We start from the raw sequence: 24,840 nt of genomic DNA, 5'->3' as shown, positions 1-24,840 counted from the left end.
AATGAGCCACACAAAAGTTAAAGCTGAACACACCTCATGCTGCTGGTGTCTAAATGCAGCAACTTCTTCTGGGCTCATGTTCTGCACATTCTAAGAGTAAATCAACACATTTCTAATATTAGAGAGCTGTGATAAACCACAGAGCTCTTTATAGCCCTGGCAAAAGTGCCAAAACTGAGTGCCCCTTTCCTAAGCAATTTCTTGTCTGCATCTTAACTGGAAGAAACTCCTCCTTTGATAGAGGATTTTCTCTCAATGTTTAAGATTTTAAGTGCTTGATGCTACAGAGTTGCCAATCCCCCAGAATCAATTCATCTCAACCTGACACCAAGGTATTTCTTTTTCAATTTAGAGGATTTGGGTTAAAATTCTTAAGACTCTTAAAAAGAAAAAAAAGTGGCCATTGACACAATGTTAGTGTTGTTAGTTTATTTTCTGAGCAATCAGTTAAAGGTAGAAGTTTCCCTCCTTCCTTCTAGGTATTATAGTTTTCAGACAAACATAAGGTCCAAATTAGAAACAAATTTTCTGGATACACTGGGAGGAACACCAGCAAATTTGAAAGACACCAATTCATTTACATTGAAATGGTCACAAAGCCTGGGGTCAGCCCATAGATATAGTAAAAAAAAAGTTAAGGATCTGTGTGTTTGTGTCCCTGCTCAGGCCTGCAGGGTGAGAGGACTACTCTGCTGGCTTTAGAGGGAGGTGGCTTACATGCTGTGTACTCCTCCCTCAAAAATAAAGTTTACTAAAAATATGTGGAAAATCATCCATTGTTCTTCTCGGGTTGTCTCTAATAACAGAATAATATCCTTTCATTTTAAAGCACAAGATGAGTTTCTAAGTAGGTTTTATGTCTAACTAAGAAAGAGACAAAACTAGTGGCCTTAGCTACCCTGCAGGATTAATACCATAGACACATTTTAAAGTTTCCATTTATTTAGGCCAGTATTCTGCAGATAAAGTCATGAGTGCCCTCTCAATTCTAATATACAGTATAAAACCAAACCAGCTCTGCTGAGCCCTCCAGCTCGTTGCTGGAAATGGGTTAGATTTAATTATGATTGCAGAACCTGGAGACCTAATTTCCCTAGTCAGATAGGTCTTTATTTTTAGGAATTCACACATGTTTTGCTCATAGCTGATCATGGCTCTAAAAATTTATTGAGAGAACTTTCTGCAGATATTTGCCTTTCCCTAGTACACCTATTAAGCAACCTATGAGCACAAAAGTCCCTAAGAAGTTAAAGAAAAGGAGACCCAAGAACAAAGAGATCATGCAAATGACCTTTAGAGTCCAGAAAGTGTTGGCTAGAGGCAGTTCCAAAACCCTCTGAGCAGCACCACATATTGGACAAAGGAACAAGAGCTGTAAATGAATCTAGGAGGCTGCTTGCAGTACTGCCCAGCACCACAGTACCCCCAGCAGTTTCATTCAGTCAATGTGGTGGAACAGAACTTGGCAGTGGCAAGAGAGACTTAGGTCCCACCAAAACACAGAGGGGGACTACTACATGGTGATGGGGAGCACCAGTACTCCTATATTTTTTTATTAAAAGTAGAAGAAATTAGAATTATATACACGAAAGTCTTTACCTAACATAGTTCCTGCCAAACAACATGCACTTGGAATGAGAATATCCAACAACCTTAAAATGTTTAAGATTTTAGTTTTTAAATCCACTTACAGGAGGATGGGGAGGGAAAGTGGAAGGTTGGGATGTATTTTAAGTGATCTGAAAAACCTGAAAAAGGCTGAATAGTTATTTTTCATTTTGAAAGTATATGGACCTTGAACAGTTGAGCTTTCTTGCACTGATGTTCCTTTTTTCTTTTTTTTTAAGGGCATTAGAAGATGTATTTCAACTGTACATTAAAAGTAAGAGGTATAACCTTGATGAGGTGAGCAAAAAACATCTGACATTAAATATTCTGTCATCTCCAGTAGAAATGCTGTACATCAATGCTGAGCAACAATTTATGGCAGACGACTACTATGCAATTTTAATAAAAAGCAAGGAGAAATTCCCCCTACTAAAGCAGCAGTAAGGGTGTTTTCCATGGAGGGCTGGTAAAGAGAGATTTTTCTGTATATTTTTCTGTATTGCTCTAATAATGCTTCTAAAAGACAGATAAGGTAGTTAGCATGCAGAATAGCTTTAATTACATCACAAAAAACAGTTGCTGCTGCATTTTTTTGCTGTGACTACTATTTTCTGGAGTAGACCAGCAAAATAGACTTGGAGATTGTGACTAGATCCAGTAAGATGACTTTGCAATTTATTAGCTTGAATTTAGGGGTTTGGTCACCAGAACAAAGTGTAAAATTCTAAATCAAACATTAAGGCTCCCCAGGTGGTGCCTGCTGAAAATTATACACCTCAAAATGCTTGTCTGGACATCTCCCATGCTGAGAGGGAAGAGGCCTGTGGAGAAACAAAAAAAAATGCCAGGCACAAATACACAGCCACAGTCCTGTCTCTCCTGTCTGCAAGTCTGGCACCTTATGTAGGATGAGCAAAAGCACATTTGACTGTGTTAATCCAGGGTTTAGAGCCCTCTCCTGAGAGCAGAGCTTATAAGTGCCCTCTGAAAAAACTGGAAAGAAGACACTGCTTTCCTTTTAAGAGTCATTTGCAGAGAAAGTGGTGTTAGTGGCATTGCCATTGTCTTTGCTGTTATCCCAGTTTGGTTGAAGCACTTCCCATGAAATGGGAAGGCAGATTCCAAAACCTGAGAAGACCCAAATACAACACCTCATGAGCAGATGGTCCAACTGGGCTTTTGAACTAATTCCTCTAGGTTAAACTGTAGGAGCAAAATGAGGGACATGAGCACTGCAAACTGAGGCTGCAGCACTGATTTAAAAGGCACTAAGTCTTTCTGCTTCCCAATAACTGATAGTATAAATTCCTTCTTCTTTACAGACTCTGAATTAAAGGGGAAAAAAAGAGATAAAAACACATTCCCAAGGGCCTGCTGCAGAACTGTGGGCTCCACAGAGGGTGCAGGAGTTCATTCACAGCCTTCCTTGCATTGCCTGCCAACTGCTAATTGGAGGGGCTCTGCCCAGTGCACAGGGCTTGGGGCACTGGGCTCTTTCATCCTGCTCTTCTCTATGTCCCACAGGGACTGAGCCTGCTAATTCCAGCCTTGAGAGGGATCTGATGCTTGAGTTCCACTCTAGATCTTACTTTAAAGGCCTCTGCACAAAAAGACATTTCATTGGGTCAGATGATCCACAGGTTCAAGGACTCAGAGATTTCATTCTAAAGCTCATATTGCTGCAGCACACTCAGGTGGGAACTCTTCTGAGAAGCTGTCAGAGACTGGCTTTTAAACAAGCTACCTTGACTTATTTTCTTTCTGCAAATTTTTAACCATTTAGAATTATACTTCCTTCGACACTAGGCATGTGGGAGTTGCACATGATTTGCGCATTGAATAAACAACAACCAAATGAATTATAAAATAATTAGAATGCAGAATGTTAGTTTGTCTTTTAAGGTGCTACAATTACGGGAGAGGTGGTGTTTTGGTAACTGTTTAGTTGCTGGACTGACAGGCAGTAGGTAGAAAAAGTGTTTAGGGAATGATCTGAGTTGAAATTAGAGAAATTTAAATTGGTTTTGTGGGGAAAAAAATCAGCAGCTGCACCTCAATTTGAGAGGATATGTATTTTAAATCTGACTAGAGGATGCTGAGCATATTTGTAAGGTCAGCTGTTGCCTTAGAGATAGAGCTGAGAAACCTTAATAAGAAACTGAAGGTACATGATTCCTTCCAGAAGAATGAGTTTGTAAGCAGTGGCAGATTTCCACCATGTCCCACTGCAACATGTTTTATATCTAGGAACACATTGTTCTGCACCTGAGTTGAGCTTAAGCCTGGTGTCTTCCCCTTCAAAAAAACTGACTAAAAATTTTAAAGAAACTCAGAAGAGGCGAATAAAAGTAGAGATTATTTTACGTTTATTTTTTACGACAAGCAATGAAAATATTATTGTTAATCAAATATTTGCATGTTTAGTCATGCATCAATGAAAGGAAAAAGAACCAAACTACCTCTGTATGATAGAAGAATACAGCACACACAGGAGAAAGAAGTGTTCTTTGGAAAGATTAAATATGAAGTGTAAGCATAACTTACACCATGAGAAACTTGTGAGAAGTGACATTACACCAGGCACAATTCCCATGAGAAAAGTAATGGAAGCTGAATCACTTTGTGGCTTTTAAAAGTGAACTGACCAGTGGATGGAAATGAAGTTCATGGTGAGTGGACTTTTGTCCTACAAAAATTTATTTTTCTCTTTTATTTTGCTGTCTTCAAACTTTGGGTTTTTTTTAAAAAAAAAAAAACTCGTTTTATTTCCTATCACTGCTTTCTGGACCAGACAGACAAAATAAGAAGATGGAAACACATATCAAGGTCTTTGCAATGCCTTTTTTTATCCACACTGGATGCCTCAAAAATTGTTATTTGGGTACTTCCTCCTCTGGGCTCTGCTCTTCTGTGTACTTGCTATCCAAATCCAACACTCTCCTCTCCAAGTTCTTGCTGGCATTTGCTCCAGCAGAGTGTCTGAGATCTGTTCCCTGAAACAACCACCACGTTGTTCTACTGCCTGCTAAACATCATGAGGGTGCTTATACCCACCCAAACATGTTGGCTGACCATGTTTGTCCACACACCACATCCAAGCAATCCTCCCCACTTACTGTGGAATTCACTGCTCTAGTATCTGCAGCCTCTTCTCCAGCTCTCAGAAAGAGAGTAGCACCGTTGCTTTTCCAGGAAAATGGTCATACACTCAGTGGGATGTTACATGGGGACCAAGGGAAAGAAGAATGTAATTAGTTGCCTTATTCAATTGGAAACAGAGACAGATAACTTTTTTTGCTTTAGAACATGCAGTCTCAAACAGCATGCCCAGGAGAAAGCATGCACCAATCCTTCCAGCAAATTTTTTTTCTGCTGGTCACACTCTTTCACTGCCTCTGCAGTCTGCATTCAGTGGTCTGCTTAGAAGACTTCAGCTGAGGGCTCTTTTCACCTAGCCAGCTCTGGATATTCAAACATTCTTTTATGATTGAGCATAAGACATTTGTTTTTCTACCACACAAATTAAGAAACTGAAGAGTTTTTCCAACAAATTTTCACAGAGGAAACAGGTTCCCCCATTTTCTGTAGTAATGAAATGGTCTCCACTCAAGAAAGCTTGTAAAAATTGTCTAGACAGTCAAATTGCTCAAATACCATTGCTTTTATACCTTTAGAAGTGCAAGGATGACATATCTGCTGCAGAACCTGATCCATACTCAGATACATTTCAGGAAGCTATCAGTTCCATAAAAAATATTTCATTGAAAATAAAAAAATGCTGATCCTTGCTAAGAGGTACAAGTAAAAGGGTAGCCCTTATAATCCAGGAAAGTGGAAAATGTATCTCCTGGGTTTGAGATGGCCACTGAAATGGGTCTGTAAGTGCATCATTTCAGGAAATTGATGGGAAACTACCACAGCACTTGCAGGGGTGAGGGATCCAGTACCCATCAGTCTTCCAATGAGCAAACTGTTCCAAGTAACTTATTTCTGGGAATTTTATCATATAAAACCAAAAGCTTCTGAAGACACAAAGTAATATCTTACACTTGTTTTATGACTTTGCCTTTAGGAGGATCATAAAGTGTTCATTTTGAAAAAAATACAGTGTAATGACACCAAAAGTTTTATCTCAGATGAGGGGAAGATGGAAGACATCTGATAAATGGCACCCTGCAGTTTTACCAAACATTTCAGGGCAGGAACATAGAACAGCATAGGCAGCTGAATATCGCAGTGGTGTGGAAGCCCAAAAGCCACTTTATTCAACCAAATAAAATACTTTCCTTTGACTACTGTGCAAGAATGGCCTCAGTGATAAGGCCTGGCAGAAAGTGTCATAGGGTCTTTCACAGCCATTTGTGGAAACGTCTATTTTTACATTTCTAAGGGAAAAAAAAATCCCTCTTTTTGATGTACCACACCTCAGCACTATCTTGAGTCACACTGAAGCAGACACAGGAGAAAGCAACCTCTGCTTAATCGCTGGCACTATCTCCTACATGTCCCTGGCTCTTCCCTTCTGGAGTGCCATGCTCTTTCTACTTAGCCCATCATGCCTCATGGGATTGCCGAAGGAGGAGACACATCACAAACGACTGTGGTTTGGAATGCTAATGCAATAATTAGCGGCTTAATCATCAAAGCAACTTACAAACAGTCCGTTTCAGCCCTGTGCACTGTTACCATTTAAATACAGCATTTTGTAATGGACCATAATTAGATACTGCACATGGGAAAGTTTTAAAAGTAAACCAGTAAAAATGAAAATGACTGCTCTGAGATGAGCACGGGACCCAAGTTTATTCTTCTCACAACAGAAAATGTCAGTCATCTGGTATGTGGAAACTTTCTTCCAAACTAGTACTGACCCAGTGGCCCCATCACAGGCAGAAGGGGAAATGTCCTGTGAAACAAGTTCTCTTACCCACATGACTTAAAGTAGGAATATTCTATCTTGGCGAAATTCTAGAAATTCCATGAATAGTTTAATTTAAATTTCTTCAATTTCTTCTGAAGTTTCAACTGGATGTACTAATTTCACTGCCTACTCTGGCCATTTATACAGCAGAGCTCGTCCCATTTAAAGTGGACGTTCAGTGGTGAGTCTGCAGGGGCAAACACCCTTTTCTTCAAGTTGCCTATGTAAACCAGAGTTTCCAAACATGAAGACAACTGGAAAACTGGACAAGTACCACCCAAACATGATTCATCTCCCTATCAGAGGACACATATATGGTAGATTCTTCACATCTGCCTTGGTTACTTTGGCCACTGAAACCAAGCCTAACCCAGACGATGATTTATTTATAGGTCACCAAGCTTTAAAATTAGGTCTAGAGGGGAAACTCTCATAGGTAAAACACACTTTTGTAAAACTAACACTCACCTAGTTAAACACAGGTAGCTCAGAACTGTGCAGGCCTGGCCACAAACTCTCACACTTCCTGGCCTTCCATAGCCTTGGCTGCTATACTGGATTTTTTCCTTTTGTTGAAGGTTCACTTTAGCAGTCAAGTCAGCAAAACAGAACACAGAAGATATAAAATTACCTTATAATATTTACAAAGAGCAGCCCTGCAGATAGGTTTGAATAACTTTTATATTCATTCAGAAATTTTTGTAATAATTTCTTTAGAGTCACGGAAGAGGTTTTAAAGTTGCTCTTTTCACTTTCTTGAGTATTTCTTAATGTCTATCACAATACTTAAAAGAAAAAATAAACATAAAATGAATATTGCAAATCTCATCAGTCAGTTTGACAAAGCATGTGCATGAAGAAATTCACTGGATTTTATATCACAAGGAGTTTGCTCCTTATTTTCTGAACACTAGTATTCTGAGCTACAAAAGTGACTTCTTTTGAAGTACTGTGTTTCCAGCTCATAGAGTGTCCATTATCTTTAACATGTTTCAACAGAACAAGTAATTTTCTCTTAAAGTGGTCGAGATCGAATCCTTGTTGTAATGACCTTCAAACTGAACCAGAGTTTTTAAATTTTCCCAGTAAACTCTGCAGAGTCTGCCCATTTTTTTCCCTTTCTGTGTGTGACAGCTTCCAGACTCCATTCCATGCCATGAATACCCATGTCTTCCTCCACAGAACAAAGAGGCCATCAGGATTATCATCTCTTAGTAAAGCAAGGTTCAGTGACAGTGCTCTAGGAATGCCAATTGATTAAACTGCAATCCATTTCCCCCTAGATTCATTCTGACAGTGATACTAATAATTTTCTCAGTCTTGAGCAAGTCAAACCACACTGGTCAGGTGCTCTCAGTCCACTCTGCAATCATCTGCCATACAGAATCTACTCTTGTACTTTCCAAGATAGGTGAACTGTTTGCTTGCTCACTAACTACCTGCAATCGAGACTGCTGATTGTGCACTTCATCACCATTTTCCCTTCTCCCAGTATGATTATACTGGATCACAGATGTTTAATTCCAGTGGTCTTGGCTCTTTGTAAGGCTGAAATAGAGAAACACATGGGGTCACAACAAAATATGAAAAAGCACCTGTTTCACTCCAATTAATTCTGTATGTTTAAGCTGGTGTCTTACCTATGAGGAACCTGAGCACATAGTAGGCATAACCTTGGTCTACATGCAGTCCCAAACTCTGATGTAGCAATCTTCCACATTATTCTCACACAGAAAAGGTTAATTTGCTGCTACTTTATGCTGTGTGTTCCATTGAGCACTATTCCATGGGAGCTTATTGTAGGCAGGCACTTCCCATAGAACATACTCCACCAAAAGAAGTAAGTTAACTTTCTCTTAAAGGTAAGAGCCAAGTGCTTTCTAGCAGTTACCTGCACTGCTAAGGTGCCTAAGACACTGCTGTAAAGGCACAGAAGTACCACAGATGATGCTCAAGCACTGCTCATGCTGCAACAGCTGTGACCTGCAAAAGAGGTTCTTGTTTCCAGCCTTTTCTGGTATTTAATGTAGATGGAAACTGCATCTTCTAGAATGGGATCTTCCAGGAGAATTTAGCTAAAAGATAGATAATCTAGCAAAGTGGAAGATAACTACAAAATTCCTTGCAAATGGAAGACAAAGTCTCTGGGACTTGAGTGAGCTAGAGGAAATAAATGAATGAGGTAGTGGGAACAGAAGTGAAACACCTACTTAACTGAAACCTCATTTCAGTAGTTTTCTCCAGTTAATTAAGTATTGAGGAAAATGGATGCAGAAAGGACATTTTAAAGCAATCAAGTATTGCCAGAAATCAAACCAGCAATTTGAAAAGAGTACAACACTGCTCTCTGGCATCTGACAAAATAAGATATTTGACAGGGAACAATATGTGCAGTACTGGTTAATTGGGAGGCGAGGAGAAGAATAATCATAGCTGCATTACTGAATTTATAGAAGTGTCTCCAGTGTACCACAGGGACGATGTGAATTTGTGGAATCCTCCTGCCTGCTACAGCAAGCCAGCAATCACTTACATTCCCATCAACATTTTTTTCAATGTACCCTAGACAGCAATGCAGAAATAGCAACTGTGGTGGCTGAGCCCAGGAGAATTGCCTTTAAAATTACTGTAAAACCCCCCACTTTCCTCTACTGATGAAGAGATATTGGATAAGAAACAAGTGGGGGAAAATTAATACTTGGTCTCCTATGCTAAAGCTCATCAGAGCAGGTTACAACCCTTTCCCAGTTATCTGAGTATGGAATATGGCTATTCCAGCATCAGTTCTACAACACAGTAGGTTGACTGTGTGTTTGTGCAAAGCATCAGCTTTAGAGCAAAGACAAGACCTTCATTTCCTTCTCTTTTACTTCTAAGCTGTAGCCAAGCACCATGGGAACTCAACTCATAAACTCAGTTACATTTTGGAAGCTCTGGCAGAACATTCAAGCCTATATTGGCTTCCCTGCAGCTGGTTCACTGACCTTCCATTTTAAGCACATTAAAATGATGCTTTCAACAGAAGAGTACTGCTTTGTCAAAAACATCAGCAATCAGTATGGAGATACGTGAACAAACCAACCTTTGGTACCCTTCCCAATCACACTTAAAGCAGTGTAAGGGGATGTGCACTTCGAGGAAGATTCTTATTTATATTCTTTGATATAAACCAATACTTTCACGTGTTTCAGCAGTAAATTTGCTGACCTGAAGATAATATCAGGAACCACATACCAAACATTTACATAAAAAGAGAAGTAAAAGAGCAGCTAACCAAGTTAAACAAGCAGTGAAGCAAGTAGGAGATCTGCGATTCACAAAGTAGATTCTTTCCTCTGTAATTGCTCACAAGAAATTGAAGAGAAAGAAAAATCCCTAAGGATGAAGTATCACTCTTCTCCATTACTACTTTTAGCCTCTATGATCAGAATCTAAGGCAATTATGTTAGTCCAAACTATGCTTCCCTCACTAAAATCTTCTTTCTCACTAAAAGAACTAAAATCTTCAATCCCTCAGTACCAGGCAGTGCCTAAAACCACACATAAGTTTAAATATCAACAACAGTGCTGAAAACAGAGTATTTTTCAATTTGAGGTCAAAAGAATACAGAACACTTCCCTTTCTCTATACTGAAAAAAAAGAATTGAAACAATCCCCAACCACAATTAATAACTTCCAACTTCCCATTTTGCCTCTAGAAGAAAAAAATTAGTAGTCAGATGTGGATACACAGTCTTCATGAAAAAGTCAATCTTCCTTCACAAGATCAGATGTATTTACACAGTATTTTATGTGGTACTCAGCAGGCCACCTAAATAAAGGAGGCCTGAAATAAAGGAACCTCTGTATCCAGCACAGAGAAGATTCTCACTAAGCTTCCATCTGTTTAATTTATGAAGCACAGAGCAGAAAAGCAAAATACAAAGAGCTGCTGATTTTTCTATGCACCCATCAGACCTTTCACTGAAGTATTTCAACAGCTGTATTGTCAATAGAGATCATGATTTGTCTGCTGTTAAAAAAGCTTCCAGGAATAAAACCATGCAAAAAGCCAAACAGATTTAGCTGCTTCATAGCTACATCCTGTTTTTCTATATTCCACAGTGTTTCTGAACTTGACACTGAAATAACTGTTTGGGAGTGCATATAAGTATGTCAGAGAATATGCACACACACACAAATATTTTATATTTTATATATATATTATATATATCATTTATATATATATATGATATATATATAATATATAAATCTATCTACCTATCCATATATATGTTTACAGAGATCATCTCCTGTCCCTAGAACTATAGACAGACTAGTCCATATATCAAGCAAGTTCACAACATTGCCTTTGAATACTGAAATTGCAGTCTGCTTTCACCACAGTCCACCTTGCATTCAGTTGTCAACATAGTTAAGTTCAAACAGCTGTTTTCAATTGCTGTTTTCTGCAGAAAATTACTGGCAGCCTTTTGTAATTTATGGCTATTTAGGCTAAGATAGCTAAAGCAAAGGGAGGTGGAATCATTTAAGGTTAGACAGCTGAAATCTCAAGCAGCAAGAACAAGGCACCTGAAACTTGTTCTGGGACAAATCTGGAGCATTCTCAGGCACCTGGGCCTTGCAGTGGCATGGGTTTTTTTTTCCCCTACAGCATTTACATTGTTCAGCAATGTTACCCTGTGTAAAGGGAACTTGTTTGGCATGTGTTGCACGGAGAAGTTCCCCATTAGGTGTGTGTTGCCCTTTTCTCTGTCATCACTTTCAAAGTTTTAGGGCACTATTTGCTTTGTTGTTCAATACACACTTCTGAGACCAGGCACACTTGGATTCATTGCTGTCCCTCTGGTATTTTTCCTTCTCCTTAAAAGTGTATTAATTTGAACCAACTGAAGAGCACACCAAAAACATCAGTTGGATAGTGAGAGTGTGATTTTTTTTTCAGCTCCATCTCTCCCTCCCACCAGCCATCACTGGATGTAGGCACACAGTTTGTGGTGTTTGGGAGTGGGGCTGTGGCAGAGCCTCATCCCTCATGGGCTACAGCTGTGCAGGACAGGTGGCCAGCATTGAAGGGAATGAGGCACTTCATGTTTCATTACTCCATGTCTCATTACCGAGACACTCCTGTGTCTCTCTCTGTGCCAGGCACTGAGCAATCACAAACTGGTAGAGAGGGCACACAGGTGCAATGAAAAAGGTTGTGCTGAAGACCAATAAAGGGCTGATGCTTGAACTCTTCTTTGGTGCCAGTTGTACCCTGTACAGTGACAAATGGATGAGCAGACTCTTCCAAGTGGTCCCAGTGAGCCAACAAGCGTAGGAACGGCAGCACTGTCCCCAAGGGTGGAAATGCAGGGCAGTGCAAAGAACTCATGATTACCCCTGCAGCCAAGGGTGCTACACAAGTCACGGCAGGATCTGACATTTCAAACATTTTAAATTATAACACCTGAGAGATCAGTTCAAACATTGGACGTTAATAAGAATCCAAGAAGAGCAGCTGACAAAAAAATCTCCTTCTATGTTTTTCTTTCCTTACTAGGTAAAAATGAGAAGAATAGTTCAAAGTCTGAAGAAAGCACTGAACATCACAAACCACCCAGACCCTTCCATCAGCTGTGGGGGAACATGGCAGAAGGATGCCAGCACTCCTGCAACATGCTTTTAATGTACAGCTCTGGGCATTTCAGGGAGCATGCAAAACCACTTGGGACAGCAAACTAGATTTTACAGCAATTATAATGTAAACCTTGGGTAAACAGGAAAGTGAAGAGATCCAGCTAATGCATCTTCCTGTGATGTAACACAGTATCACTATGGCAACAACCAAGTTAGCATGCTAAGGACAATAGTAGAGCACCAAAGACATTTTTACAGGGACATTTACAGTCAGAATAAAAAGCCACAAACAAGTGTCCTTTCATTCATTACAGAAAGATGACAAAACACATCCCATGCAATCCTACTAGGAATCCTGATGAGGCCCTCTGATTTTTTTGTTCTGCATGTTTGATATACATATAGGTTGGAAATTATGCTCTTGATAGAGCTTCCCTGTGTGCATTGCGACCTAAGTCTCATCAGTTTGCAAGGGAATGTAAAATATGAAGTCCCACTTTCAATAGATTCAGGCATTAATCCAAGACCTTTTTAAAATTTTAACCTACAGCAAAATATGTACATACCAGTACTCCAATACATACTAGACATTGTAACCTTTCAAAATACAAACATTTCACACTTAATCAAATATAAAGGCTTATAAAATACAGATGCAGCCTTGTAGGAAAATATGTAAACAACTAAAGTCTCAATGCTTTCTTTTACTGACGATAATCACTTCTTTCATTATAACATAGTTGTTCAAATTTGTCTGGTTAAGATTAGACAACTTTCTAAAGATAGATGTTTTTCCACACTCTCCTCCAAGTGGGACACTTTTCAAGGCATCAGATTAGAACAGAAAAACAATGATTTGGATAAATAAAACACACCAGCTTTGTTTGGGTTTTTTCTATTATCGGCTATAAAGCCTCTTCATACTCATGCTTCTATCTCAAGACACTTAATTTTTTTTAAATTGCTAATTCCACAGATGATTCATTTCTCAAGATACAAAACTTGATCTGAAATAATTTAACTTTTTTGAACTTTGACAGTATCCTGACATAAGATGAGGCAATAAAATGCACCCTTTAAGATGGGTCCCTTAAAGTCTACAAGGATTCTTTTAATTACCTAACACTTGAGTTAACAAACAACTTGATATGTTTAAGAAAAAGCCACAAGATCTACTGCTGTGACCCCAAGCACTGGTATATCTAGTTACTGAAGGATAGTTTGTCTGACAAGATTTTGATCTTTTGAACAATGAAAAATATTTTCATTTGCCTGATTCTGTTATACATATTTCATACAAATGTTGAATTTCTTTAAAGATGTTTTGGTTTGACTGATGAGTAGCTAATTTTTCTCCTAAATTGACTGCATCATGACAGTACTGTAAGAAAGGTAGAATAATGGTGTGTATGTATATGTAAAAAAGAGAAAACCACTCTGCTCTGAGGGTGAAACTAACTATGAAGTAGAAGGTACCCTTATATTTTGAAATTTCAGCTTGAAACATAAATATTGTCTCTTAGTTTAAGTAATTTTTTTCAAGGTGTAGAAAACGTTATTACACACTTTTGTTGAAAGAAGAAACAACATCTTTCTGATACAGTAATAACAACAATGTGAAAATGCCTCTCTGCTGTGTATCTTGGAGCTTTAGGGCACTTCTGTTCAGGAGCTTGATTTCTCTAATACCTGGCCAGGCCAGGTGAGCATAAGCAATATGAATTATCAGCAAGTAATTTCTGCTTAGGTGGATAATGACTGATGTGGCTGATGTCACTCTTTTTTATAATGTTGAATTGGTCTGTGCTGCTGGGCAAGCCCAGTTAGACCTTTGAAATTCATAAGCTGGGGTGAGCATGAGCATTCATTTTTGTAATGAATCATTCTAAATTCAAGTGTGTGAAATGAATCCATGAACAGGATGGAGTTATTTCTCTTGTATAGATGATACCAGAATGTTATATGCTATTTCCAGAAAAGTCACTGTCATTTGATATATCTCAAAGATCTTTCCTGAATGAAAAGGAGGTTACCTAGGGCATTCCACACAGACATTTCTTGACACCTGAACAGTTCCCAGCACATCCAGTCTCCTTACATCACATACAGGTCTTCAGTGATTTTCATAGAGACAGATTTGAGGCTAAGAATTGTCAAAGTGAAGGGTGATCTCCAGCAGAGCAGCAGCCAGCCATTGCTGGTAGAACAAAAACAAATTTGTTGTCATAGGGTCTTTTCTGGCCTGGTACAAAGCGCTCACTCCCATCTTACTGAGGTTAACTGGCTGGCCAAGGGCCATTTGGCAGATGTGAACATCAACATAAGACCTTCAGCTAGGGAAGTACATTGTCAGATGCTCAGTTTCAGGGAAACAGACAGTCCTCTTTGGCTTTGTTTGAATCATGTCTCACCCCAAATTTGCACATTATTCCATCAGGAAGAAGGGATACCAAGACAGAGAACACGAGCTAGACCTGTACACTGTATGCACTTTCTATCTGGTTCTATATTTTTGTCTTGCACTTAGAAAGTAAGTTACTGCTTCATTTTGAATCATCCAATAGTATTTGCCACACTTTTCCCTGGAAAGTAGTATTTTTAGATATTTAAGTTAGTTTATTTTCCATTTTGTATATCAACCATTGGTACACAATAAAAATGACAATTAACTACATAGCAAAATGCAGCCATTTTTTTCTATGTTTTAATTTTTTAACAGCTTTATAAAAAAGTATTTACAGAAAATTCTACAATTACATCTAAAAGAAGGTTGTAGCCAGGTGGGGGTTGGTCTCTTCTCTCAGTTAACCAGCAATAGGACAAGAGGACATGCAGACTCAAGCTGCAGAAGGGGAGGTTTAGGCTGGCCATTAGGGAGAAGTTCTTCATAGAAAGGGTGATTAGGCATTGGAATGGGCTGCCCAGGTGGTGTTTAATTAAAATTAAACATCCCAGAGGTGTGTAATTAAAAAATGGATGTGACACCCAGTGCCATGGTCTGGTTGACAAAGTGACATTAGGTCATAGGTTTGACTCAAGACCTCAAAGGTCTTTTCCAACCTAATTGATTCTGTGATTCTATAAAAAGATCAATTATGTGTTCAGTATTATTTCAAAACTTTGTATGACTATTGGTATTAGTAAAGATTCTCAAAGAAGCTCTGCAGAATTCATATATTGTTATTCATTGCAGAAGAGAAAATGGTGCCCTCCATATAGCTGATATCTATTTTACAAACTGGTTTTGATCACCAGTTATTCTGAGTAGTGACTAAGGTTTACTGCACCTTACAATTTTCTTTTTGCTCATCTTGTTCAGATAATCCTTGTTCATTTAGGGAATTTTTTGCTTTGTGCATTGTACAACTCTCCCTAGCATTATCAGAGAGAGGTTTTGGGGATTGTTTATGCAGGCAAAGCGGTGACCTTGACGTAGAATTCATCGGTGGAAGAGCTTGGGACTGCTGCTCATCATTTTCCTGTAACACAAACAAAAACATCCTTGTTTACTGTAATGGAAAACCATATTAGCTTTCTGCCTTGGGTCGAAAGGCTTGCTGCAAAAGACTAAATATTGGGAATTTGCTAAAGACATATTGAAAGCAGAAAAACTTATTTTTAAGGCACTTATCACTCTGAATACACAACACAGTGAGGCTTGATAACTCTTGTTTTGTTGTGGTATGAGATGAAATATCTGCTATACTGCTGGCAAGCTATTTTCCAGGAGCAGAGAAAAGCTACACAGGGAACAGACAGTACTATTAAGCTGTTTACGAAAGTAGCTGGTATTATGTATCAAGAGCTGTATTTAATATTTTCCCTACATATTTTGCAAACATAAAGCATAGGTGTCACTTTTTTTGCTGACATCTGGACAGAAACCACCGCTTTCACATTTTGACCGATGTGCAGTCAAAGCACTCAATTTAAATTCTACATTAAATTCACATAGAAAAGTGCATAAATTTGCATGTGAACATGACAAGCACTTTTTAAACACCTTGAAAAATTTGAAAGAGTTTGAAACTAGGTATTTGAAATAAAGTAGATACAAGTACCTGTCAAAGAGAAGGAAACAAGGTTTATTTCACTTTTAAAAACAAGACACACCATTTACTGCATTAATATAAAGCATGAAACAACACATTGTAATGGTTTCAACAAATGATGAAACAATATGAGCAATTCCTCCAGAAATTCCCAGATGTACATTATCTTGAAATAAAACAAACACACACATTCAAGCAGTGTCGAAGAAAAGGGCACAAATTCCTGGGACTGATGACTTTTGAGTATTTACACTCAGGGGGAACAAAACCAATGCTGAAATTTTAATTACTGCAATCTAGCTGAAGGTGAGGAGTAACCTGTCCTTGGACCTAGACAATACAAGTTTAGACAACAAGGAGGAATGTTCAGAAAATCCTTCCTTCAGTAAAATGAGAAAATATTACAGATTAATTGTTACTTGCTATAACCCTGCCTATGGTCAGCAAGAGCCTACAACAAGCTTACACCATGCTGGCAGGTGATTACTACACAACTTTCTGTGACTGAAGCTTCCTTTCTTTTTTGCATTACTCAGATTCTTTACAAGCAACACCATTTGTTTCTAAGGTTATAGGGAAACAGACAAAGGAGTATAAATAAAATTTATTGGCATCACTTAATGAAACAGTAATAAAACACAGACCTCCAGGCAATGTCTGTAAGAAGCAGCAACTCTTGGCAAGTGGAGTAATTATCCCTTGAAATAACATACACAAATTCAGTGGATTCACTCTCACTGCAAAACACTGATTTCCTATTGCTGTAGCTCAAAAAAATTATGGCTCTGATCCGATTTGTCTTCCCAATGGTGCTTTCTGGCCTCAAAATCTATATATCCACTAAACTATGTGGCATTTGCCTTCACTTACTTTTGGTATCTTGCCAACATACTTTATGTGCTAATACAAAATAAGTGGATTTTTTAAAAAAGGAAAAAAAAAGAAAAAGCCCAAAAAGCTATGTGCAAGATTCCACTGATTGTCAAGAGAATACTTTTGTGTAACCTGGCAAACTGGAAGGATTTTTATCTACTGACATATTTCTGTATAGCCCTCATACAAAGAGCTACCAATAACTATTCTCTTATTGCTTGAGACAACATGGTTACAAACTTTGGAGGAGCTTTTGGACAACAAAAGGGTTATTTCTGTCCTAAAGTTGGAACAATTTTCTATAATCTGCAAAGCATTTGCATCTGATACATTGTGAAACATTCAGCAATGTGTCTATTACTGAAAACACAAAGCTAATGTAAACTTCAGTTACTAACTTTTTTTAATAACAATCCACTTTCAAAACATAACTCTGTAGTATTTATTTTGATAACATCTAAATTTGGTAAGCATGACCAAGCTGGTCTAGTGGAAGGTGTCCCTGTCTGTGGCAGGGAGGTTGGAATTGGCTATCTTTAATGTCCCTTCTAACAGGATCTACTCTTTATAATCTAAATGTTCCCTATTTATATGTTTAATAGCCTCTCAAATATCTGTAATTATTCTAGAAATTCCAAGAAGAGCAGTTTGCAGAAAACTTCAAGCTGAAACTCCCAAAGGTTAGTCTTTTTGGTAGTTACTTTCTCTACAACCTAAGAAGCCACAGTATAAGGAATATCCGCTCTTTAATATCCATAATAAGAAATTGAAAATATACCTGTATTGAATTTACATTTCTCACTGTTTGTTCCTATGAGCTCACAAATAAAAGCACATGAACAATTTGCACATTGATACTTTGTAAGACCCATGTCATGTTTCAGTCATTCAGTAGGTATGATCTTCTCTCCACTCTACTGTTGAGGAACATAAAGAATGAGATGTCCTCAAATTCACTTGGCAAGATGAATATATTTAATGAGTGCATTAAGTCTTCCCCATGACTTTCATACCCAGATATAATTTTCCAAGTTACCTTTTGTGGTTTGCTGCCACCAGGTGTCAAACAGCAGCGCTCACCAAGATGGTCTGGTCTGCACTTCTGTGAGTCCTGTGTAGGCAAAGGCCTCTTCTCACTTGAGGAAGCCAGATGGGGACTGGATCTGAGGTGCAGAGTTGTTCTGCGTAAAATGTAAGGGCTGACCTTGCCACTGGGGATGTCAGCAAACCCTGAAAAACAAACAGCTTCTATAAAAACCTAAAGCAATCACACTTCCTCAAATGGATTTCTTTTTTCACAATAGGAATAAAACAGCTGATTGAAATAAATCATCTGTTCCACTGGAGAAAATGGGACAAAAAGAATGCTGAATAGATCTTGCATATTCCAAAATTCAAATGTAAAACTTGTATATCACAGAAGAACCATTGAATTACAAGAGCAATTCTATAGAAAAATAAACAAATCAAACAGGTACATTATGTGGAGAGAAATTTCAAACTGAAAACCAGTACTGGTTAATTCATGATACCATGCCATGATGCTCTTGATTTTTCATACTTTTCTCTGTGTAGAACCATTTATGTAGAGACTGTTTATTATCTCTCTATCTAGCCTAAAAGTCAAACATGAACTGACATTTGTCCTCAGAGCATACATTAGAACACTAGAAGATACAGTAATGCTGGTAAGAAAGTGAAATGCAAATAATGTTTAGCTTTAGAAATCCTGACTTCTGGAAGTGACCAAAGTTGAGGCTATTCAGTATCCTTATGGTTTGTCCTTTAATGATGGCAATTACATTAATTATAAAGGGGAACTTCATAGGTTGGTGAACTTACAAGATATTTTTCAAGCCCCGATTTGTGTAGTCTTCTCAGTTACCCTCTGCTGCAGTGAACCCTTATATGGAGTACCAGGCTGCCCAATTTCATGGCATTCATAGCAGACAGAAAGTGAACTCTCATGAAGATGAGAGTTAATTCATTAATCTTCTCGTGAAGTTTAATGTCTAACTGCTGTGAGCAAGTCAGTTTCAACTCAGGGAATTATAGTAGATTTAATGTTTTGCAAATTAACACTTTTAATTACTGGTATTGAAAGAAATAAAAGTCCACAAATAGGTAAACAGTTGGGGAACACACATGGGCTTCCCTCCAGACACCACTCACTCCTCCCCAGTTTCTGGTCTTCAGTTGCCTCAGTGCACACTACACCTGTGAGTGAGGTGATGGAAGCACAGGAGGCTGCCAGGACCACTTAACTCTTAGCAGAATGGGAGTTATTAATCCAACAGACATGTGCTCTGCTAGTCTAACACTGGCACTCCACAAAAGCTAACTTGGCACCAACTGCCACATCTCTCATTGACTCCTTTCACCTTCCATCACTACCACCAAAAATGTTTGCATTGTCACCAACTTAAAGTGAAAGCCATTCAACAAAACAAAAGAGAAAAACACACCTGCTGTGCTCAGAGAACATTTGCCTTTATAAGACATAAATACCTTTTTTCACTATTTCTGGAAGCCCATCCAGCTCACAGTCAGCATTGTCCTGACCCTGCATATTTTGAGAGATATCACACTTCCTTTTCTTTTTAAATGAAGTCTCTGGAGCAGGAGATCTTGGTTCTCCATTGTCTTTCCTGCTGTCTTCACATCTCTGCCTTTTACTTGAAAGCTTAGTAGTATCTTCATCTGACCTTCTGTCTTTGACAGAGTGTTTGCTCTTCTGTGTTAATGACTCCTCTGAATTCAGCAAAGGAATGCTGACAGCATCACTTGCTCGCTGTTTCATCTGAGTACTCAACAAACTGACTTGTGTTTTTAGCATCTCATTTTCTTCCTCTAGTTTGTGGTATTTAACAAGGAGAGAGCAATATTTCTCCAAGTTCTCATTTGCTTCTCTGGTCTTCACCTCTATAGATTCCTGTAATTCTTCCAAGTTTAACTTAACTTCTTCTTTAACAGCATTATCATCAGCATCTTTCAAAGAAAAACATGATTATTCATATAACTAACATAATAAGAGATGCATATGTAAAAATTTATAATGCAATGGTCATGCATCTTTTAATTACACGTTTTGTAACACTGCAACTATTGAAAAAATGACTGTGAAACAAATTCAGTAATATGATAGACATAATAATGTCCTTGTTAAATAGAGCACAAATATACAAATTTTGAAAAGAGTCCTTGACCAGTGCATGGGGAAACATTTTCCCTCTAATTTTGTAATTACTGAACACTCCATTTGTACCCTTAACTTGCTTTAAGTATCATTTATAATACAGTGGATCTCATGAGGTGAACTAAAATATTCAGAACAAAGCATGAGAATCAGACGGAAAAGCTTGCTGGAAAATGATAAAAGAACTTGCACACAAAACTTAATAAGAAAAACATCCCTTTTCTTCCTTAAGACACTAACACCAAAAATGTAAGACTTAATATATTTATTCAGAACCTGGTGTTGTTTCTGAGAAAAGAAATAACACCATAAGGGAAAAAACATTACCTAGGTTTTGAAAATGTTTGATATTTGCACTTGTAACTTTTTATCCTAGTTAAGAATCATGCTCTGTACTAGAGCTACACATGCATGTGGACATTTTAGGGAACAAGAAAGTTTTACAGATTAATGCCCCACTAAGAAAGCATTAAGACAATCTAGATTCAGTTACCTTCTTTATTATGCTTTGCCATAGTCAGATTTTCCTTCTTTAGCAGCTCATCATGTTCAGCTAGTTGCTTCTGCAACATTTCCTTTTCCTGTTCCAGCTGCTTACAGGATTTCATCCACATCTGCACTTTACTGTGGGCATATTCATTTTCCTTCTTCAGCTGAATTATAATGTTACTATTATCAGCCTAAAAAATAAGAAATTCAGTTATTTCACCAGAAACATAATTCTTCCTTTTAAACATTATCATATCAAACAGAGTAATAGAATGACTGAAGTAGGAAAAGACCTCCAAAATCATTGAGTCCAACCCTTGACCAACACCACCATATCAACTAATCCATAACACTAAGGGCCAACCTTGAGTTGTCCCTTCAACCCTTCCCTGGCCAGTCCTTTCTAATGATTTACACTGTTTTCTAAAGGAAAGAAATTCTTCACAATAATGTCCAACGTGAACCTTTTACCATCCCATCCCAACCAAACACCACACAGTGAGCACAACTACAAGCCTTCTGTGCTACACTGACACTGCCATGCACACATCCCACAGGACTTTATCCTTGGACTTCTCTTATTAACTAAATTAACAGCACAATGGAGAGCCGTAAGAAGAAAGAACTGTTGAGCAAAATGAGCATATTGTAACTCAGTGTTTGCTTGCATGGAAATTGAATTGACTGTTTCTCCAAGAGTGCATTTATAGACACTAATTCCTGAAGTGGGAGTACCGAGTTGGAGCCAGAAATCAATCACAGACAAAAGCAACACCAAAATAGACCAAAACCACCCAGAAAGCAAGGATAATGCAGGGACTGGATTATTGGCGCAGAAGTTCATTATATGGACAGTGAAGCTTCACCTGTGCTACTAAAAAGCAAACCAAGAACATGGAGAGCTGTTCCCAGTTATCAGTAGCTCACAGTATGTGAAGCTCATATTCCAGCATACCTGAGGACAATTCTGTCAGAGAATTACACTAGTTAATACCTGTAATGAAAATTCTATACAAAATGGAACTGAAAAAGCTGAATCAAGAGCAATCAAGACTAGTGCTTAGGGATAGACCATGGTACATTTTACCATCAAAGTAATTCACAAACACAAAATAGAGGCACTGCAAAGTCTCTCCGAGGGAATCTAATCGAATTTTAGCTCAGCTGCAATGCTCACCGTAGTCAATAGACTGCTGTGTTTAGGTCACAGAAACCAATTCTAGGTGATCTCAGTCATGGCACACAGAACAGAATTTTTCTAATGCATATCAATAGTAACAATGTTTTCTCCAGGCTTTATGTTCTCTATAGTGAAACAAAGGCTGTACTAAACAAGCCAAAGTTCTGGAGCACTGGTTCCCAATCCTATGTTTATTTTACTACACAGTGTCTGGAATCACATGTAATTGGTCATACTTAAGGCTTTTTCTTACCTTAGTTTTTAGGAGTTCTCCTAAGGATTGATTAGCTTCTTTAAGGGAATTATTTAGCTGTTCTTTATTTGACTTCAAATGCTCAATTTCCAATTTTTGTGAGCTGATAAAGTGCTCCAGTGAACTAATCTTCTCATGACAGGCCTCAATTTCTACTTTATTCTAAAGAAAGAAAATATGCCTAATTACTATGATACCAAAAAGGACACCGAGTTTTATTTTAAAGATGTACATAACAGCGTATCACAAACCTGCAGGAATTCCACAGCAAATTTAATAATTATGTTTTAAGGAGTTGAACATTGAAAGGGCAATTTGTCTCAAGTACACATTTTGAATACTAGAATCTTGCCTCTAAGAAGACTGTCAGAAAAAAACCCTTATATATAGCACATCTGACAAATGTAATTCCAAGAAGTTTGTCCTTATATCCTGAACTGGTTAAACTTTCTTCCCTCTTTCTACCAAAACAACCATTTCCTGGATTAAACATACTGTCACTTTCCCCTTTTCAAGGTTATAGTCCTAGTGAATTTTTATATAGATTAAATTCTTACTGAGTTGTGAGATAAATTCATGTTTTAGAGCGCATCATATGGATAAAAGTTAACACTTACTGAGCTCCAAGGTAAGTATATGTAGATCTTGGAAATATTGTTAGGAAAGATAATTTTTTTTGTAATAGAAACAGCAAAATTTTGTAAAATAGAACTGAATTAAAAACTCACAGCACTACTCTTCCTATTTTCTGACTTACCTTTCGGTTTGCTTCTGTCAGAGCATCCTGATGCTCTTTCTTTGCTTGAAGTAGTCCGTCTTTGTATTCTGATATCTCTCTTTTAATTTCACATTCTTTTTCTTGAAGTTGATTCTGGACCATCTCCAAACACCTGGCCAGTTCATTTTTTTCTGAAGTTGTTAGATGCAGCTGAATCTGTAAATAGTAATAGTACATCCTTTGGTGTTTGGAGTAATCTCAATGGAGAAAGAGTTGACCCATTGAACAGCCAGAGAGATGCCCTGGACTCCCACACAAAATAACTTGGTAAGAAAAAATGTTTAACAGTGTAATCAAAGAAAAGAACATCTGAACACAAAAGTAGGACAGGACACAAAGGAAGGTTCTCTTAAAAGAAAACAAGTCAAGTATGCCAACAGCATTAAATCAAGCAGCACTGCCAAAATCAAAGCTTAACCTCTCCCAGTGTTGTTCCCTCAGAGTGACTTGAGAGGTTAAGAGTCACTTCTTCACCCATTTAACATGACAAAATTTTTTAAGCATTTTCACCCATTTTTATAACTACATTTTGGACAGCTGGCCTGTATTTCCATTTAGGATTTTTGAAAGTTGCAGAAATATCTGTTCTTTTCCCATCCCACTCAAAATCCTCAATGCCAAATTAGAAACAAGCCCCTGGTTATAGAGTTTTGTAAACAAAGTTAGTAGATGACCACATAAACTAGTTTAAAGACATAAGACTGTTCACAAATAAGACCTAACATTTTCTAGATGATAAAATAGCCTCTAAGAATTAAATGCAAACAATTTATAAACAAAAGCTCCAAAACTGTTTCTTCCTTGACTATGTCCTGAATTAAATTAGCACTACTGAAACACTGAAAGTAGTTTCGAGAAATGCTATATTTTTTTATCTCCCCTCCTCAGTCTGATGATTGAAAGCCTGTAGTAGATAATTTCTCAACACTGAGAAATGTCTAGCTAATCAGTAGTGGCCCCTATACTAAGAAAACATAATTTGGATGGAAGGAAGAGGGGGAAAAACTATTATGTAATCATTTTATCCCAGAAGAGAATATTGTATTTTTTGAAATTTGGAAGCAATAACCTCTAATATTGTACATTATCACAAATCCCCTTGATCAGCCTCCACACAGGTACTGTACTTGAGCATCTGGCTTTGAACACAGAAATAATGCAGATGGAATAACTTACTTTGTTCTTTTCTGAATGTTCTTGAACACATTGCATTTCTTCAGCAAGCTTATTTCTTTCTTCCTGTAGTTTGGCAATCTTCTGTTCAGTATCACTTAGCTTGACTTGCAGCTCAGTTCGACTTTCAGCCAGTTCATTTACCTGAAATAAAATTTTCCAGAATTATTTTTAATACATGTGCCATGACCGCCAAAGAAGTTGCTTATACATAACAAACAGTTTTTAAGATGGATTATTTTATTCCAGTTGGTCAAGTTTTAAGCAAGAGTCACAACAGGGTAATGACGTTTTCACATGGCAAGTGCACTATTGTTATTTCACTTTCTTTGGAGCTTCCAAAGTATTTATTCTTGATATGAAAACTCAGTCACCCAATACCAATTTGTTCTTCTTCCTTGTCTTCTACAGGAAAGACGAAACTATCCTGCATTATTTGAATGCTTAAACTTCTATGTCTACTTTCAAGCTACCTTCTCATTCATCCTATGCAAAACAATGCCCTACTTTCTAGCTCTGAAACTTCAATGAAAATTTATGATTGTATGGAAAACGTAATTTTAAAAATAGGATGTTTCCTGCAAAAGTCTGAGGTTAAAATTATTTTAGGATTTAACAAACTAAGGAAGTGGTAAACCCAGAGGACACTTTATCCTTGCTCCTACAAAGGGAACTTCACCCCAATGGAAATGAT

General features: G+C 37.8%; 2 protein-coding genes across 4 annotated transcripts in view; one reads left to right on the top strand and one right to left on the bottom strand.

Moving 5' to 3' along the window:
• LOC140683530 (spermatogenesis-associated protein 7 homolog) overlaps positions 1 to 12,201 on the top strand; it is a 34,540-nt gene extending 22,339 nt beyond the window's left edge. The window contains exons 10-11 of the mRNA XM_072926133.1: positions 1,848 to 1,905; positions 12,076 to 12,201. Of these exons, the coding sequence (XP_072782234.1) occupies positions 1,848 to 1,905; positions 12,076 to 12,201 (184 nt within the window). The remainder of the gene's footprint in view (positions 1 to 1,847; positions 1,906 to 12,075) is intronic.
• CENPF (centromere protein F) overlaps positions 12,151 to 24,840 on the bottom strand; it is a 37,361-nt gene continuing 24,671 nt past the window's right edge. For all 3 annotated transcript variants that reach the window (XM_030269115.4, XM_030269117.4, XM_041715431.2), the window contains exons 14-20: positions 24,150 to 24,290; positions 22,953 to 23,129; positions 22,196 to 22,357; positions 20,767 to 20,953; positions 19,586 to 20,065; positions 18,114 to 18,307; positions 12,151 to 15,631 (exon numbers count right to left, since the gene is read on the bottom strand). In XM_030269115.4, coding sequence (XP_030124975.4) covers positions 15,431 to 15,631; positions 18,114 to 18,307; positions 19,586 to 20,065; positions 20,767 to 20,953; positions 22,196 to 22,357; positions 22,953 to 23,129; positions 24,150 to 24,290 — 1,542 coding nt within the window. In that variant the 3' untranslated portion in view covers positions 12,151 to 15,430. The remainder of the gene's footprint in view (positions 15,632 to 18,113; positions 18,308 to 19,585; positions 20,066 to 20,766; positions 20,954 to 22,195; positions 22,358 to 22,952; positions 23,130 to 24,149; positions 24,291 to 24,840) is intronic.

Source organism: Taeniopygia guttata, chromosome 3, assembly GCF_048771995.1.
Source record: "Taeniopygia guttata chromosome 3, bTaeGut7.mat, whole genome shotgun sequence".
Classification (NCBI taxonomy): Eukaryota; Metazoa; Chordata; class Aves; order Passeriformes; family Estrildidae; genus Taeniopygia; species Taeniopygia guttata.
This window is presented reverse-complemented; position numbering and strand designations above follow the sequence as displayed.